At 40.8% G+C, this 19,666-nt stretch overlaps 1 protein-coding gene across 4 annotated transcripts in view; it reads right to left on the bottom strand.

The window, feature by feature from the left end:
• Window positions 1-19,666, bottom strand: part of PXDN (peroxidasin) — a 74,073-nt gene that overhangs the window by 44,336 nt on the left and 10,071 nt on the right. For all 4 annotated transcript variants that reach the window (XR_014508940.1, XR_014508941.1, XM_083431434.1 and 1 more), the window contains exons 2-3: window positions 3,266-3,337; window positions 2,220-2,291 (exon numbers count right to left, since the gene is read on the bottom strand). Coding sequence is in view for 2 of the 4 variants with exons in the window: in XM_083431434.1 (XP_083287560.1) it covers window positions 2,220-2,291; window positions 3,266-3,337 (144 nt within the window). In the remaining 2 variants the exon portion in view is untranslated. The remainder of the gene's footprint in view (window positions 1-2,219; window positions 2,292-3,265; window positions 3,338-19,666) is intronic.

Genomic DNA, 19,666 nt, shown 5'->3' with positions numbered 1-19,666 from the left:
TATTCTTCTTCACAGACACAGATATGTACATCTATCCATATTCAGTTATCCATACACGAACACAGCCTTCACTACAACCTGCATTAGAGCAAAACCTCCCATTGATTTCAATGGGAGTTCCTCCCCCACAATACAAATGCCAACCATCAGGAAAACACTCTCTGGATCAAGCCGCCGACATAGAGGTAGAAGGGACTTTAAGCCTTTGCCCCTCACTGTGTTCTGTGAAGGAAATAAGCAGTTATCTTCTTTTTAAAAGACATCTGAAGGCAGCCCTGTTTAGGGAAGTTTTTAATATTTAATGCTGTATTGTTTTTAACACTCGATTGGGAGCTGCCCAGAGTGGCTGGGGAAACTCAGCCAGATGGGCGGGGTATAAATAATAAATTATTATTATTATTATTTGTATTTGGGCAATGCAAATCGCAGATGCGGCAGGCCCAGTCTGGACTGGGACTGCAGTGCAGGGAAAAAGTTTACACTTCTACACTCACATCGGGTCCTGGATCTGGGGTGGGTGTCAGCAGCTGCAATTCCTCCAGAAGACTAGGAGGAAATTAGGACAAGGAGGAGAAGCCCCAGATGTGAAGCCTCCAAGGGCCGCATACAGTTTCCCAGGTGCAAGTTCCCTATAGCCTCATTATGAGCCTTTTCCCGCTTTGACTTCTATTCACAATGCTGGTTTATCAGTACTGCACACACTATTGAAAGAATTAGAATCTGTCAAATTCTTTCTGATATCATAATTTGTTGGATTTTTTTGGTCATCACATTTACACCTACTGTTCTCTTCAGTGCAGATGTTAGTAATGTATTTGTGAATTATGAATATTCACAATACTATCGTGTGTATTATATTTAATAAAATGCTTCAAGGTATCTCTCTGCTGTGCAACTGTATTAAATAAATCAAAGTGCTTTAACACATGTATAATAAAAATAAAATAAAATAAAATAAAAAATACCCCACTCATCTGCCTGGGTTTCCCCAGCCACTCTGGGCGGCTTCCAACAAAATATTAAAGTACAATAGTCTATCAAACATTAAAAGCTTCCCTAAACAGGGCTGCCTTCAGATGTCTTCTAAATAATACACAATTCTAAAAATACAGAATTCAACCCAATTCTTTTCTTAAGGAATTAGGACCGCTCAACACTTGTCTGAATTTGAAAGATTCATCACCGAAAGAGAATTTTTACAGGTGCTAAGTAGTTGGTGGTCCACAGTATTAATTGTTATTAAGGATTTCATATGTGCTTATGACATTTTCATTTTGCTTACATTTTGTAACATTTTAACAAAGATTCTATTAGCATATATCTGGGTCTCTATTTAGCATGCAAATTGTTGTGAAACTCCGATTTTTATATATGCTCTGACAATATTGCCTGTATGAAGATACACCATGGTTGATGCAGATTTCTAACCCCAAACTCACACAAAAACCCAAAACCCAAAACAAAACAACAACAACCCAAATGGAGGCTAAAGCACACACACGAAATATGGAAAGTAAGACTCCACAACTTGTCAACAATCCTCAAATGGAATTCTGTGTAACCTGGTATTTTCTCACAACTACTCACAATGGGAAGACAAATCTCACCCAAGGCTGAAACATGTTGGCTAAGAAAAATACATACTGAACCATAAAGTTATCAGCTTGAATCAGGCAACACTTTACAGGACATAAAATTTAGCATTCACACTGAAAAAAACTTGAAGATCCCCACCCTTCTTTGGTATTCCAGGAACACTACAATAATCTAGATTTCTTACTTATAATCATGCCACAAATGGAGACTTTGCATCTCTTACACACAACTGACTGAAATACCATAAAGCTTTAAAATGCACATGCAGATGCCAGCACAATGACATGGTATGTGATGCTGCGATAGCCACACTAACATTAAAATTAAGTACTTTCTTAACACCTGTTGGTTGGTGTGGTGTGTCTTGCACTGTTATGGTGCACTGAAAATTCTATGTGTAAAATATATTTTTGAAGTTCATAGCAATTGTTTCTTAATACTAATAAACTGAGGTGTTTAATAGTTAGTCCTGGATGAAGTGAAATAAGTAGCACAGACACTGCTATCATTTTCATAATCCTATCAACTTTCTAAACACATTAGAGATGAAAAAATAGCATTTTTTCCATACTGTGCAACACATACATCGTACCTACTTTCTTTATAAAAGCATTTCAACTTACAGATATTTTAGATTTTCAAGGTCTTCAAATGCTCCAGTAGGTATTCTTTTAATGTGATTGTTGTTCAGAAGTCTAGAAAATAGATGAAAATAGTTGTTTACTTTTTCTCCTCCCTCAGAGTACATTTTTCTGAGAAATTGCAACTGCACCACACAGAAACAAAATCAAAACGAGCTTAAAGTGATTTCTTACAACTGTTAGTTGAATTTCATTATCCTTTTCAAAATCTTTCTAAACTGTCTGGGTTCAACTGAGACAGCTGTTTAAATTACTGAGAAAGGAAAAGATTGTTCATCATCATGCACTGCAATAACATTCAGCAATTTGGAATAAAATTAAGAAGTTCTCCTACAAACCAGACCGAAGCAGGCAACTGACAGCTTACTCACTACTGTGTGACATTTTCATGGAATCACACGATTGGAAGAAACTTCGAAGATATTCTATTCCAATCTGCTGCCAATGCAAGGATTCACTAAACTAAAACAGCATCTCTCCTGGGTTGCAATCCAGCATTTACTTCACAGCCTCTATTAAAGGATAGCCAAGCACCTTGTGAGGTAGTTTGTTGAATGTCAAACAGCTCATACTGTCAGGGAGTTTGTCCAAATGTTTAGTTTATTTTTGTTGGTGTTGTTGAACCTAATCAAGGTATTGCCCGCTTATAGATTGTGGATTTTTTTCTTAAGGACCAGCATGAGGCCCTTTGTGTGCTCTCTCTCTCTCCCCACCCCCCAGTGTGTGTTTGTGTGTGTGTCTGTGTGTGTTCAGGTTGAGAATACTGAATTTACTGTTCCAGAACACAATCTTAAAACTAGAAGATGACTGACTTTCTACCACCTGAAGGCTGGAATGGCTTTTTGTGTCCAGTCACAAGGTAACACCAACCAATTTGGCTTCTATTGAAATTTCTAACTGGGTGTATCACCTAAACTTTTTGATGGGAGTCTAGTAGTATCTGGGGGGCCACCCCAGCTGTAAATATTATAATAAATTGTTAAACTGTTTACAAAAGGAAAGTAGGTTTTATGAGGGATGAAACTTACAAGGTGTTCAGATTCTTAAGCCGTCTAAATGCACCAGGCTGGATTTCTTTAATCCTATTAAACCGCAGGTCCCTGTTGATGAAACAAATTAGACTCGTTAGTATAGAGATTACCATTTCAGGTCAGCATTTCAATGATCTTAAAACAAAAAACTTTGCTACCAACTTTACTATATGTATATACAGTGGTGCCTCGCAAGACGAAATTAATTCGTTCTGCGAGTTTTTTTGTCTTGTGAATTTTTCGTCTTGCGAAGCACGGTTTCCCATAGGAAATGCATTGATGGTTTCCCATAGGAATGCATTGACGGTTTTAAGAAAAAGGCGCAAGACGTTTTCGTCTTGCAAAGCAAGCCCATAGGGAAATTCGTCTTGCGAAGCAGCTCAAAAAACGAAAAACTCTTTCGTCTTGCGAGTTTTTCGTCTTGCGAGGCATTCGTCTTGCGAGGTACCACTGTATTTCTCAATCTGCCTTGCTCTAATCAATAGAGTATTCTCCAAAGAAAATGAAGCCTGTTTTGTAAACAAATACAGTGGACACTCGGGTTGCGAATGTGATCAGTGCAGGATGCACATTTGCAACCCGCAGCGCCACTTCTGTGCACGCACTGGTTGTGATTCAGTGCTTCTGTGCATGCGCAAAGTGCAATTTAGCGCTTCTGCGCAGGCGCGACTGCCCGTTCTGGTACTTCCGGGTTTCGGCAGTCCGCAACTCAAAAAAACGCAACCTGAAGCGGCTGTAACCCGAGGTTTGACTGCAATCAAATTTCAGTAAGAATTTAACACTCAGCCTGAATAAAACTGAAAGGCTGTTACCTTTTATGGTAACATGAACAAATGTCACTTTGCTCAGGTGGTATAAAGTAATTAATTGCTCCAGTGTTGAATCACAATAAAGCTTAGCCAACACTACTGATAATTAGTTAAACACTTGATAATTAGTTAATCACAGCAGCTGTCAACTGAAGAATGCCTTTGTTTACTGCTACTAAAACAGCATTTCCCTCTCCAAATACCTACTGAGCTTTGGAAAGTTCAGTGTGTTGAGAAAGAGTCTTCAAGGTCTCTTGCTTTAAAATGGATGTAAATATACTCACACTTGCATAATAAATGCAAGGAAATAAAAACATTGCACATAGTTCTGTGACTAGAATAGTTCACATATGGCCCCTCGAGCAAAAAAATTAGACAATCTTAATACTTCTCGTATCTGAAAAAGTTTACATAATTCTGGTTTAAATAATCTAGAGTGAGCCGAATGAAACCTATGGAAATTCTGTCCACGTCTATCTATATATATTTTTTTTTCAGGAATATTTTATTGGGTTTTACAATAGACATAAAACAACAATAAACAAACAACATCACAACAAAGGAATAGAAAAAAGGGCACTACAACACACAGACGCAAAACAGCAAAATACAAAAAAGAAAATAAACATATTAAAAGCAATTTTTGTCTCCTTGTATTCTTTGCATTAACTTATTTCTCCGACTTCCCCAGACCTTCCTTCTCTGTATTCCAAATCAAATATTCTGCCTTCTGTCCACGTCTATCTATATGACCACTCGTCTACAATTGCAACAACACCCCAACACAACATGTTGGTGCACAGTGATGCATGCTGTGAAGAGTTCAGCAACCGCAACAACCCATCATTTCACAAACTTGAATACTGAAGCATTTAGAGCAGGCATGGGCAAACTGAGCCCTCCAGCTGTTTTGGGACTACAACTCCCATCATCCCTAGCTAACAGGACCAGTGGCCAGAGATGATGGGAATTGTAGTCTCAAAAACATCTGGAGGGCTGAGTTTTCCTATGCCTGATTTAGAGAGATAAAATATGTGTTGGGCATGGATGTGTGTCGGCTGCTTTACAAAATAAGGATTTCGCACATAGTTGGCTGAAAGTAACTCATGTCTTGGATGGGGGAAAGAGGTCCTACGAAAGTGAGTTTCAAATAAACAAAGAAGAACACGTTCATACTGTAAAAAAACAAGACACAAAGTGATACCTATTTGATCTAATTAGTCCATCTTTCAGTTAAAACCCTGAGCTTAACACCACAAAATGCAGGGGGATATGTATACCTCTCGGCACTGACAGCTGGAACGCACCAGAATATTTTCCATATAATGATATCTTCAAAATCTTGGAACTGAGTAAATCAGGGAGCTTATGTTTTCTTTGGACACTCTTTGTTCTTCCATTAAAAAAAAAACTGCCCAGAGGGCAAACTTATCTTTCAGCATATGCCAAGTTTTCAGACATGATATACAATCTCTTCTCTTTTGTTTCTGCTTTTGCCCTGTTCCTGGGGGGTCAACACGAAAATTACCCTTTACAAATTCTTTCCTCAAGGACGGAGCAAATTCTAAAACATTCGTTCCACAGTTTTATGTCATATTTGGGAGAAAGGAATGAACACAGGGGTTTCCATTCAAGAACCATAATAAACAGGAAGAAAAGTTGCTTTAAAGGGAAATAAGATTTCGAACACCTAAAAATAGGGTAGATAGGAGATATAGCTGTTATCGCCACCATTTTAATGAGAAGCACCTAACATAAGACAATGGTTAATTTCCCAGGCAAATAACAAAAGATCTGCAAGCACCAGCAAAACTACATTGCTTGTGTTTACTTTATTCTTTTTAAATTCTTATTCAAGGTCACTGAAACAGGAAATAATAAAAAAGTCATCCGCACAGCAAAAATTAGCAAACGGGGAGGGGGGAGGAATCATATAAAATATGTTATATAAACCAAGGGTGGCTAAGTGTCGCTTGTTCCACTGCAACCAGTTAGAAATAATGTTATGCCTGTACAGTGGTATCTCTGGATGCGAACGGGATCCGTTCCGGAGCCCCATTCGCATCCTGAAGCAAACGCAACCCGCGTCTGCACGGGTCACAATTCACCACTTCTGCGCATGTGCGTCACATCATTTTGAGCGTCTGCGCATGTGCGAGCGGCGAAACCCGGAAGTAACACACTCCGTTACTTCCGGGTGGCCACGGAGCGCAACCCGAAAACGTTCAACCTGAAGCTACTTCAACCCGAGGTATGACTGTAGTTATGAAGACCACCTCTCTCCCTACAGGCCCTCTTGGGTTGTAGTATCCTGTGAGTTTGGGAAGGCGACTCATTGCAGGAAGAAGCCTAGCACTGAGTCTGCCCTAAAACCAGGAATAAGAGGAGTCATGGGAACTTCTACAGCGGCATCTATCTGTGAACAGCAAACCCAGCATAGCTGCTAGGACTCCTTCCACAGGCAAGACTAAGACTCCATCTAGTCCCCTCTGTGCTATGGAAGGAACCACATACCCAGAAGAGTGAGGGGAGCTTCTATTACTGGCTAGGCTTGTCTCTTAGAGACAGGTCCTACACACTGCAGGGTGCTAAATCAGCAGAGGGGCTACTCTTGGGAGTTCCACAGCTTTCAGAAGTTGAAGGTTGGCAGCCCAGGAGATAGCATTCTCTGTGACAGCTGCTCAGGAATTCCCTCCCCATAGAAGTGCATCAGTCAATCATTGTGAACAATACAGTGGTACCTCGGGTTAAGTACTTAATTCGTTCCGGAGGTCCGTTCTTAACCTGAGACTGTTCTTAACCTGAAGCACCGCTTTAGCTAATGGGGCCCCCTGCTGCCGCCGAAGCACGATTTCTGTTCTCATCCTGAAGCAAAGTTCTTAACCCGAGGTACTATTTCTGGGTTAGCAGAGTCTGTAACCTGAAGTGTATGTAACCTGAGGTACCACTGTACTAACAATAATAATGAGACTGGGTACAAGGCAGCCTCCTTTGTTCAATAGCTTTAGTTGTTTTTGAATTAAGATATTTACCATGAAATTGTCATAAAATATATTTCATTCCAAATGCTGAGAAGTGTTGACTACATTTCACCGTATTTCTAATACTTTACAATTTTTCAACCAATGCTATGAAAGTTAGTTTTCGGTAACCTACCAAACCCTGGGCCCTTCTCCTTTAATTCTGCAACTGAACTCACTTTTCCAATTTCTGGCACAGGTGATTGTGGTTGCCACCATTAAGCTCATCAAAAACACTCTTTGGCATTTATAGCTTACCTAATACTTACCAAGATTATTTTTGTTTCTTTTTGAAGCCTTTGTCCAGCTGATTCTTCTATAAGCACTTTGCCCATCTTTAGACAATTCCACCAGATAAGCGCAACACAAATTATATGCACGGCCCAGTCCCAATAAATAAATGCATTAACTTTGTGGATTCTACTTTGTTTCTATAGCATTGTATAAAGAATGTTATATGGAAGCACTTTTAAATTTAAATGCGATGGAAATTCATCTTCTGCTAGAATATTAGTTTTCATTTTTGGACAGACATATCATGCCCTATTTCTCTATTCTATTAATGCTTAAAACGGGTCTTCTCTGCTCTGGGTTTTTTCCAGTACTGTATTTTTGCAACAGGTTTTTTTGGCACCCCTTTCACTAAATAGCTTTCCTGTTAGCAGAACGATGTCTTATTGAATTATTTTCTCTCAAATAATTATCTTTATTCATACATCAATTGCATGAAGGAGCTTTACCCAGTGACTGAGGAGCAGGGCTTAGCCCCCATATGTCCATCTGTTGGCATGGATTTCTGCCTGTGCAGAGGAAGCCTATATCTGAGCAGATGCAGGGAGAAAGGAATTGCAGAGGAGTCCTAGGAGTCCTCATAAGAGAGCTGTTCCTGGAGGAAGAACTGTGAGGGGAAGGCTACCTTCCACTTGCCTTGTCCCACCCTCTAGTCTCTGCTTCTCAATGTGTATTGTATTATTTTATGTACTGTGGCTTGCCATTGTTTTATTGATTATAGTTTAGAAATTATTTATTGTAACTGTTGAGTGGATTTCTGTTTAACTTTTATATGTTGATATTATTAATATTTTATACTATCCTAATGATTGTTGACGCGGGTGGCGCTGTGGGTTAAACCACAGAGCCTAGGACTTGCCGATTAGAGAACATTGGGGGTTCGAATCCCCGTGACGGGGTGAGCTCCCGTTGCTCGGTCCCTGCTCCTGCCAACCTAGCAGTTCGAAAGCACGTCAAAGTGCAAGTAGATAAATAGGTACCGCTCCAGCGGGAAGGTAAATGGCATTCCATGCGCTGCTCTGGTTTGCCAGAAGCGGCTTAGTCCTGCTGGCCACATGACCCGGAAGCTGTATGCAGGCTCCCTTGGCCAATAAAGCAAGATGAGCGCCGCAACCCCAGAATCGGCCACGACTAGACCTAATGGTCAGGGGTCCCTTTACCTTTACCTTTAATGATTGTTGAATGTTACTTTTGTGATGTAGGTTGCAAACAGTTGGACCTGGTGAGCATTTAAGGTCCCCAACCCTAATCTGTGGGTTGCCATCTGATTGGATTTTATACTGATCCTGATCTGATTTGAGGATGTATTTTAATTGATTGTCTGATTTTATGTTAATGTGTTATACATTTGATGTTAGCTGCTCTGAGCCCGGCTTTGGCTGGGGAGGGCGGGATATAAATAAATTATTTATTATTATTATTATCTTGCTGGGTTTTCTTTCTTGGGGAGAAAAATCTGTTTCGTTTCCTCCTTTCGCTTGTCAAAACAAAAACTAGTGAACAGATTTGTTAGCTAGGTGATTCTGTATTAACTTAGTAGCCCTGCTCAGATACAACTCCAACAAGAAACCCAGGAGAGTGGGAAGAATTTGCAGTCTGTGTCAGTACAGTTTTTCACCCCCTCCCTGTTATGAAAACAGGACACAGGTGCGAACAAATAAATATAAGCTTTATAAAATTGAAACAACATGAGTTTGGTGTATAGGAGAATAACTCCTGCCAATATTCTAAGCACCCGTAAAACTCTATGTTTATATGTGCCAAGAGAATGGATTTTGGACCTATTCTAGATCCTCCTCTGCCTACAACTATGCATCTTTGGCCCTTTCCCCAGCTCTTCAAACTCACATTGGGAGATTTTGTGCCTTGTATTTTTGGCAGCAGTCTGAACAGGCCCCAATGAAGACTTTTTCAGTTTATCTTCATCCTCAACTGCTTCCCTACTTTTCTTATAAACAACAGGGACCCTACCTTATGGCAAGGACAGAAAATGCTGTTTAGCATTAAGAGGAGCATACGCTATACTGTCATACCTCGGGTTACGAACGCTGCGGGTTGCGCATTTTCGGGTCGAGGACTGCGCCGAACCCAGAAGTACCGGAATGGGTTACTTTTGGGTTTTGGTGCTCGGGCGTTCGAAAAAACACAAAATGATGTCACACACATAAGCGCTGAATTGCGGCAGACGCGGCGCTGCAGGTTGCGAATGTGCCTCCCGCATGGATCACATTTGCAACCCGAGGTATGACTGTATAAACAAGAGGGCAGCCATGTTCACTTTCAAAAGTTCATAGGCTTTGTTTTATATTAAAAACAACCACCATCACAGCTTCTATATTGAAGTAAATAAAATATCAATAAAACACAATAAAACAAAACAAAAGCAACTCCTATGAACACCAGAAAAACAACAATGCCAGACTAAAGCTAAGAGATAGCAAAAGACTGAAAATATTACACAGACAGCACCAGAGAAGCTTTCCAGCATGTGTCAAAGTGGGGTGCTATAACTGAAAAGGCCCTACACTGGGTCTCTGGTCACTTTAGAACAGGGTTGTGGGTTAGAGCCTCACATTGGGCAAAAGATTCCTGCATTGCAGGGGTATGGAATAGATGACCCTTGTGGTCCCGTCCAACTCTACGATTCTATCTCACTCAGAATGTAGCAGGAGGGCTCGTAAAAGCTGAGAGCGCTGTGTGGTTTCACTGGTTGTAGCTTCATCCATACGATTTGGCTATATGAAAAGAGGTGAACCATTGAGATGGTTTGCATGTCAAGTTCAACCAAACTATGGCTTAGTGCAAACATGTGGGTTCTCAAAGAGGAGACTGTGGCCATGTTGTTGCTCCTCCAGGCCTCCTGCTGAAAGCCAGGATTAAGCTTCGCTTTCCCAGAACTGCCTCCATCAGCATCCTTTCCACGTGGCTACTGGGGCCCTGGGAAAGTATCTGTTAGTGCATGTGCACCAGTGGGCATGCAAATAATTTTATGCATGTAACAGTTTTTTGCAGGAAGCCTCAGTTATGACTGCTCTTTGTGCATGTACACAAACAGTAAAAAGAAGCAAAGAGCAGCCACCACCCGGCAAGATATCCTTTAGTTTATCCTAACGAATATGCAAAATGAAAGCGAGCGTCTTCCAAAGACAAGTGATGAACCACAAAAGACAACAAAACAAACAAACATCTAACCTATAGTCGAAGTAAGAAAATGAAGGAAGGAGGATTTTTAAGCAACCAGGATAACCATATGCTACCCACCCACATTCTGTAGTATGTGGTCAGCTCTAATCACCAACATCTGACACAGAAGTCCAGCCACAGCTGTGTTTTCCTGAAGTAGAGCCCTGCAGCAACAAACTGAGGGCTTATTCTAGAGCAGCATATTGTTTCCCACAATGGCCAGCCAGCTGATTCTGGGACGCCTCAGGCAGTGAGAATGATGGCAATAAACCTATTGCTTATCCCCCAGAAATTGACATTCAAAGAGGTTTTTTAGAAATGACCACCTCATCTAAGCCAGCAGCCACCTCTGCATCTTGAGGCCCTGAATTCCATGCTAAGTATGCATTGCATGAAGAAGTACCGTATTTTTCGCTCCATAAGACGCACACATGAGTTGTGGTCCAAGAGCATCTGAAGAGGGTCACATTGACAACCCCTCGCTATACACAATATCCCATATGCAGGGCTAAGAGACTGAGTGATAAATCAGTAAGTCCCTGGTTTGAATCCCACCTCTCCCATAAACTCAATTGGTCTTAGGCAATCCCTCCTAAGCCTCAGTCCTCCCATCTGGAATTTAGGAAATAATAATACTGACTTGCCTTAAAGACTTGTTGTAAGGGTTGCAAAACGATTGGTTGTTGTTGTTTATTCCCAAGCATGGACTTTTCTGCTGCTGCTACATGAGGTGTTATTTTTTAATTGAACACTCCACAAGGACTCCAAAATCATTTCATTGGATCAGTGTACAGTGGTGCCTCGGGTTACATATGCTTCAGGTTACAGACTCCGCTAACCCAGAAATATTACCTCGGGTTGAGAACTTTGCTTCAGGATGAGAACAGAAATCGTGCGGCGGCGGCGCAGCAGCAGCAGGAGGCCCCATTAGCTAAAGTAGTGCTTCAGTTTAAGAACAGTTTCAGGTTAAGAACAGACCTCCAGAACGAATTAAGTTCTTAACCCGAGGTACCACTGTATATGTGTAGTTGATTATTTGGGGGTAGGGGGTAGGCAGGGGCCCCAATGCAAATCACTTGAAAGAATGGACAGGAACCAATTAGTCCCTTTGTAGGACAATTATTTAATTCATTTAATTAGACAATAAAGTCATTGACCTAGTTCCTGTTTGAACAGATGCTCTTGATGAGCCCTAAACAAATTAAAACAATTCCTCCACTCGGCGGCAGAACACGCACAATGAGGGGATGTATTTACTTTACAAATGCAGACTGAATATTACAGGGGATCTTAATAGCATTTCCCCCCATGTTAGTGAAGCAATTATCATTGCCTAGCCTCTTATGTCACCCTGACACCATCCTCCTATTCTTTGTTCCCCTTGTCAGTCTGATCTCAGGCAAAGCTATATACAGTGGTGCCTCACAAGACGAAATTAATTCGTTCTGCGAGTTTTTTTGTCTTGTGAATTTTTTCGTCTTGCGAAGCACCACTGTGTATTGACGGTTTCCCATAGGAATGCATTGGCGGTTAAATAAAAAAAAAGGCGCAAGACGTTTCGTCTTGCGAAGCAAGCCCATAGGGAAATCCGTCTTGCGAAGCAACTCAGAAAACGGAAAACTCTTTCGTCTTGTGAGTTTTTCGTCTTCCGAGGCATTCGTCTTGCGAGGTACCACTGTACTCTGTTCTAGGAAGTACCGGTACATATGACTAAAATATATGGCCAGGATGTGCTAATTAATACATTTCTTTTATCTGTTTGACATATGTTTGGCACATGGGTTGGAATACAATTTTAATTGGGAATTTTCAAATTGCTAACATCGACTATACACCTGCGATTAATCCAAGAACTAACTATATGGCAGCACAGAAATGAGGGTCAGGGGAAGTTTACATGGTGATATGACTGGTGCCTTTAAAACGTCATGAGGAGTGAAGCAAGGCTGCATTCTGACTCCCACTCTTTTAAACTTTTATATTAATGATCTGCTGTCATACTTAGCCAACGCGTACTTCCCCTCTCCAATAATTAGGAACAGAAAGATCTCAATCTAGATGTATGCAGATGATTTAGTGCTCCTCTCTCTTTCCCGATTGGGCCTCAAAAATCTCCTGGAGGTGTTCAGTACATACTGTAAACAGGAAAGCCTATCTATAAATTACTCTAAGACCAAGATAATGGTTTTTGGCAAACACAGTCCTAGATATAAATGGTACAGCAAGCTACAAAAAAACCCCCACAAAAAAAACAAAAAAACCCCCAAACTCGCTCATTTAGATACCTGGGCACACTCTGGGTGAAACTCTCTCTTGGTAACAGTGGTACCTTGGGTTACATACGCTTCAGGCTACATACGCTTCAGGTTACATACTCTGCTAACCCAGAAATAGTACTTCAGGTTAAGAACTTTGCTTCAGGATGAGAACAGAAATCGTGCTCCAGCGGCGCGGTGGTGGCAGAAGGCCCCATTAGCTAAAGCGGTGCTTCAAGTTAAGAACAGTTTCAGGTTAAGAACGGACCTCCGGAACGAATTAAGTACTTAACCCGAGGTACCACTGTAATCATATGGAGCCAGTGAAAATCAAAGCACAGAAAACCATAGGGACATTGATGAAGTTCTATTAAAATAAGGGAGGTCAACCTTTTGAATCTGCCCTAAATATATTTGGTAGCAAAGTGCTTACTCTAATGCTTTATATGGCATTGAGATCTGGGGTCTGATTAAAGCTTTGGAAACTGTGCAGAATAACTTTTTTGGAAGCTATACTCTTACCATCAGGAATATCAGCAACTCATCTTCATACAGAATCTGGGTGGCCAACAATTAAGGCAAGAGCAGACTGCACTCAGTTAAAATATATTAAAATAATGGCTACTATGTCAATTGGGCATTTTCCTGTGCTGTGCTATACTTAAGTGGGTGATAACCAACTCTGAAAAGCAGCTTGTCAAGATTTTTAGACTATTATTTTTCCAGAACTGAGCTCTGCATTGACCTTGAATAAGTGCCAACTAAGGGATTGGCTCTTCTGGGCAGAATACAGAAAGGATCTGCAATTAATTAGAAACAACCAATTTTCCCCCTTGGTATCCTCTCCTGAGAACAGAGCATTTTAGCGCTAGTTATCCAACCAAACTCTCACCAGCTTCCTTAAGAAATGTCTTTATTCAGGTGTGTTTCTAAGTGATGCCCACTGAAGCCTTGGACGGCTGCCAAAACAAGGTCCCATATGCAGACAGACTTTTTATTTGCGGCCAGCCTCAGGTGAAAGACATCACTCATTACCCGTTAGCCTGCCCCTTAGATAGAGACCCAAGAGATCACTTTCTGAAACCTTTTTTCACACAAGCAAGCAGGTACAACCCAACATAAATGGTTTGGCTTCTTTTGAGAGACAACAGCAGCTTCGTAACACAGGGAATGCCACTCTGCACACTGGCTGCAAAATAAAATAAAATAATCATGAAAAAGGAGTTTAATAAAAAATCACTCTTAGTTGTTGTGGAGATTCAAAGGTTCAATCTAAAACCAAGCTAGATTTAAGCTTGTTGGTGTCTCTGGTATCGTCTCTCTCTTACTTATAAGCCAATGCTGGCTTATATTACGGATGTGTGTTCTGTATTATTTTAGTAATACTATTGCTGCAAGTTTGTCATAGCCTTTAGCTAGAGCAATAAATGTATTAACTGGTTTTTTTCAACATGCATTTAGACAGTGTTTTAAACGGGAACCGTCCTCCCTATTAAAAAAAATCTAAGACTATGATTGTGACAATTTACTGGCATAAAGCGATCTAAATTTCAATCACACAACATACACTGGATGTGTGCTTTTTGTACTATAGCAAGCAGTCCAAACCCACACAAAATGGGTGCACCTCTTGTGGATCATTACTTGCTCAATCTGTCCACCGTGTTTAGCTATAGAAAGAGCCAGATGGAAAACTTGACTGCTGCAAATTCCACAGCTGTGTCTGTCATTTCCAGGGCTACTTTGTTAAGTCTCATATATGTTTGTTAACAGCTTGAGGCTATTAAATTCATCGGGCCTGAGTGCATTCTTATGATTAGCATTTGCAACTCAGATATTATCACCAGTGTCCTGGCAACAATTAAGAATGACAAAAACAGAATCACATAAACATCCAGCCTTCTGAATCCAAGGAAAGGGGGGGGGGGGAGAAGGAACCTACACTTAAAAATGGAAACAAAAAAACTCCTGCCATTCTTGTATAACAAGAACACGCTTGATACAGTATATCAGGATGATGCAGCTGTGTAACCAGACACAATCTTTTCTCTTGTTTTCATATTTGTTTTTTTTAAAAAAGATAAACTACAGTTTCTGGATGTCAGTGGAAAGAAAGGAGTTTGCAAGAACTTCTGGAGTGCAGCCCAGCGGGTGAAGTATAGTAGCTGAATAGAAGCTGTGTGACTCATAGACCAGGAGGGTCGGCTTTTTGCAACTGATTGATTTCAACAATGTGAAAGGATACAATAAAAGTGATATTGTTCACAGGGAGGCTGAGTGAATGAGGCTTGCTGCCTGAACAAGATGGATTAGAGGTGGTGGCAGGGCCTCAGCACCCAAAAGGGCAAAGGAATTGCATTTTAAATGGATTAAAAGATTTTCTTCATCTGTGCACCAGAAGCCTGAAATTCAGAATTAGCCATCAATGAAGTGTTTTAACGATCGTCCACTATCGTTCACTTATCTCCATGAAAAGCCTGCGGATCCACATGCCAGTTTTTACGACCACCAAGTTACATGACTCAGCAGTCATTACAAAAAGAAGACCCAGCAGGCATTGGGATTGTGGGTTGCAATAAGTACAGCAAGTCTCAAAAGTCCACCATATGTTTTTTGAGCACTCAGCACTGTTAAGACACGTTATCTTCATGTGGACTTAGTGTGAATCACCGTATGACTTTGTCCATCTAGACAGAGTTTATTTTATGCTACAAAATCCAGTTTGGGGGGGAAAGGGGGGGAAAGGGCATTTTTCCTATGTTTGTGCTGCAGTTCATCTAAGAGCTGAAGAAGTAAACTTTAAAAACTAAGCAGTGGCTTGTTTCTGACAGAATGAGTTACCAAAGCAAAAATGTCACAGAAGGTTACTGTAATATGTGGGATTGCTGCCTACCGACCAAAATAGCTACTCTGGATTGAAGCCAATCAGTAATTCTTGAATATAAGCCTGATTCAGATTGGCTTCTCACCTGTGATTATGAGCAATTTGTATCATTCAGCACAATGAAGATCGCTTACATTGTTGGAATTTGTACAACAGGTGTACGTCACACGTGCTAAGTGACAAAGCCTGACATCCTCTCAAACGAAAGGATTGTTATTAGAAGCCAAATTATTCACAGAACAAGTGCTGTTTTATTTTCCCTTTAATAAGCAAAAGCTGAAATGACTTGCTGTGTGTAGATAAATATATTTGAAAGCAACAGTGCAATGCAAGGGTGACAGCAGCATATCCCTTTTCCAAAATGAATTGGGAAGTGCAATTCACTACCATTTGGGACAGCCACCTTCTTCTCACGCTTTTAACTCAGCTGACCAACTCACTTTCCAACCAAAAAGGTAAATTTATAACACCTGGTGTCTTGAATCAAGAATCTAGACACTCAGAACAATCTAGCTGTCAAACCTGCAACTAAAATATGAGGACATCCCTATGGACCATTCCCAGCTCAAAGCAAAAGTATCCACCTCTTGTCTGAGCAGCATTTGAAACTAGCATGCCTACATATTTCTGAGGAAAGAGATAACAAGGCAAATTTCTGGTGAGGACTCAAAAGACTCTTTTGGTATGTTTAAGTTGATCTAAGATAGGGCCTTTCAATCAAGGATGTGCCATTGTAGTTTGACCTGCTGTTATGACACTGAACTGTTATTTAGGAATGATATATATAACCATAAAACAGTAGTCAAAAAGTGTTCTGACATCTTTTTTATTACCACTTTTGGCAGATGCTGAACAGGAAACCCCTGTGAGTAGCCTGATCTTTAAATTCTCTTCCTGCAAAGCCATTTGGTGATGAAAACCAAAAAAAGGCCATTAAATTTAAATATATCTGTTTTTGCTTGGTGTTTTTATAAAAGTTGGAATTCTAGACATTTTCCCTTCCATGCATAAGAGTTCTTACAATTCTCAGTGAAATCAAATTTTGAGCAGTAAAGTAAAAAGTAGAATGATTAAAGCCCCTTAAGGCCTGTGGATATGTAGAATGAAAGTTTTTGATTGTATTCTATTGGAAACAATGCAGTCTCACTCAGAAAAAGATGAAACATAAAGAGCTATGTAAAATAGATACCTGAACATATACATTTTTTATATTAATTCCTTTTAATGCACGTAACAAAAATGAAACAATATTGGTAAAGAAGCCCTTTGGTTTCTTCAGAATTTCCATTTCCATGTGCATTTATTTGCACCATTGTCCCAGAGACTGAGTAACAATAAACTCTAAAGCAACACTAAAACATAGCGAGTGAATAAGCAGAAAGATTTGCGAACACCAAAAGCCATCCAAAGGAAAAGCTCTTTTACACAGATGTTCTTGGAACTTTAGCAGGACTCCAGTAGGAATTCAATAACTAACAAATCCAACAAAAGCTCTCACCATGTGGGTAGGCTTTGTCATTTGCATTTCTACATATGGTACTGGAAACAGTAGGTTTGCAGTAAAGGAGAATCAAAAGTGTAACGGCAAATGTACCGTATTCAAAAGAGCGAAAGGTAGGATCAGTTTCCAAAATCAACATGGCGAGTCGAATTGAAGAGGAAAGCTCTCAACCTCCTTGTTTAGAAATAAGACATACTGTGGCTGTTCCTTCCCTTAATCGCTTAATGTGTCCTAGATTAGCTTTTCTGAATCTTTAACAAGACAATCCTCAAAAGAATGGCAACTCAAAAACAGGTCCAACTGAGATCAATGAGTCTTACTATCAGGGGTACTGGGGTATAGGATTGAAATCCTAATCTTTTTAACACGGCAATATTACATATATTTCAGCATAATATTTGTAAACAGTGATCCCCAACAAACACCAGAAATCTACGGCAATTTTTAAGTCTCAGTTCAGAAGTAAACCCATCTGTATCCTCTTCACACCATGCCAAGGGATTAGAAAGTGTATATTGGAAATGTTTTCGGAGATTATAAATAAGAAAGACGAGAGGAAGATGGCAGCAGATGTGTCACCGCAGCTGCCAGGGCGCAATGAAAGGAAAGCTTGCAGACCCTAACATTTCTCCGGTTTCCAAGTCATTAGCTGTTGGGTCTTAAATGTTCATTCAATTTTCTTTTCAAAGGAATCAGCTGGCTCTTAGCAACAGTAATAGCCCCAGAGCAACAAGCATCCAAACCTGGCAACCAATGAGAAGAAGACCTCCCTTCCCCCCCAACATTTGAGAAATTCCATTTCAGCTGAGCCAGCATTCACTCCGCAGTTGCTCTGTACTGCTTTGAAATTTATTCCCATAGCTAAATGTAGCAGAACAAGTTGATTATCCCCACCTTCTCTTGAAACAATGGCAAAGGGACCTTGTTTACTTGACATAACATTCTACTGCAGTGTTGTTGTTGTTGTTTTAAAGCCACCAGGCACAACCAGAGTTTTAACCATTTTTGCCAAGCACAGTGGTGCATCTTTTCTGTTTCTGCCAACAGACGTTGCAGACTGACCTGGAAAGGCTCACATACTTTTCACTTTACCTCTGACACTGAACTGCCTGGGAAAGAAGGCATGAATACTTTTATGAGGAGCAAGTAAGGAATGCAATGGTGCCGACTTTGAATAAATAATAATAATAATAATAATAATAATAATAATAATAATAATACAGTGGTACGGTAAAGGGACCCCTGACTATTAGGTCCAGTCGTGACCGACTCTGGGGTTGTGGTGCTCATCTCACTTTATTGGCCGAGGGAGCCGGCGTACAGCTTCTGGGTCATGTGGCCAGCATGACTAAGCCCCTTCTGGTGAACCAGAGCAGCACACGGAAACGCCGTTTAACTTCCCCCCAGAGTGGTACCTATTTATCTACTTGCACTTTGACATGCTTTCGAACTGCTAGGTTGGCAGGAGCAGGGACCGAGCAACGGGAGCTCACCCCGTCATGGGGATTCGAACCGCCGACCTTCTGATCAGCAAGTCCTAGGCTCTGTGGTTTAACCCACAGCGCCACCCACGTACCTGGGGTTAAGAACTTAATTCGTTCTGGAGGTCTGCTCTTAACCTGAAACTGTTCTTAACCTAAAGCACCACTTTAGCTAATGGGCCCTCCCACTGCCACTGCGCCATTGGAGCACGATTTCTGTTCTCATCCTGAAGCAAAGTTCTTAACCCAAGGTAATATTTCTGGGTTAGCAGAGTCTGTAACCTGAAGCGTATGTAACCTGAACCATATGTAACCTGAGGTACCACTGTAATAATAATAATAATAATAATAATAATAATAATAATAGCTCACAGTTCAGCCATATGCAAACCAATGGAATAGACTGGAAAAACTGGAGCTTCGGCACACATTTAGCCCAGTTTCCCCACGCAATCAGAACTGCATAAAGTAGAACACGGATGTGCTGGCTTGTCCTAGCCCATTCCACTGAGCACCAAGCCAAACCCCGCACCCCCATACAGCGTTCAAAAATTTGCCAGGCACATTTTGCGGCCAGATATTGGCCACTTGCGACCAAGTGAAGATGCCCGAGTGCCAGGATGGAGCTGCATGCCTGGGGTTTCTTGGATCTTGACTGTTTTCACACACTAGCAACACATCCTGTAGAATTCTATCTGTTATATTTTATCTGCACAATCAGAATGCATTTCAGGAAGCAAAAATAATTCTTTTTTTTTCAAGCTACCTGGTCCAAAAATGACAACTTGGCATTCTGTTTTGGCACCTGTAACCCTGGTTTAAGGAGCAACTTGGCCCCTAGCTTATACAGTTTCCAACACTGTCTCCGTGCATCGGGAGGACAAAATGTCTGCACCAGGGAGCTTGCTGTGCTCCTCAAGGCTACCTGTGCAAGGCAGAATCCTGGCTGTGTAAGATTCTAAATCGCAGGATAG

The sequence above is a fragment of the Podarcis tiliguerta genome (genome assembly GCF_965153285.1).
Source record: "Podarcis tiliguerta genome assembly, chromosome: 3".
Classification (NCBI taxonomy): domain Eukaryota; kingdom Metazoa; phylum Chordata; class Lepidosauria; order Squamata; family Lacertidae; genus Podarcis; species Podarcis tiliguerta.
This window is presented reverse-complemented; position numbering and strand designations above follow the sequence as displayed.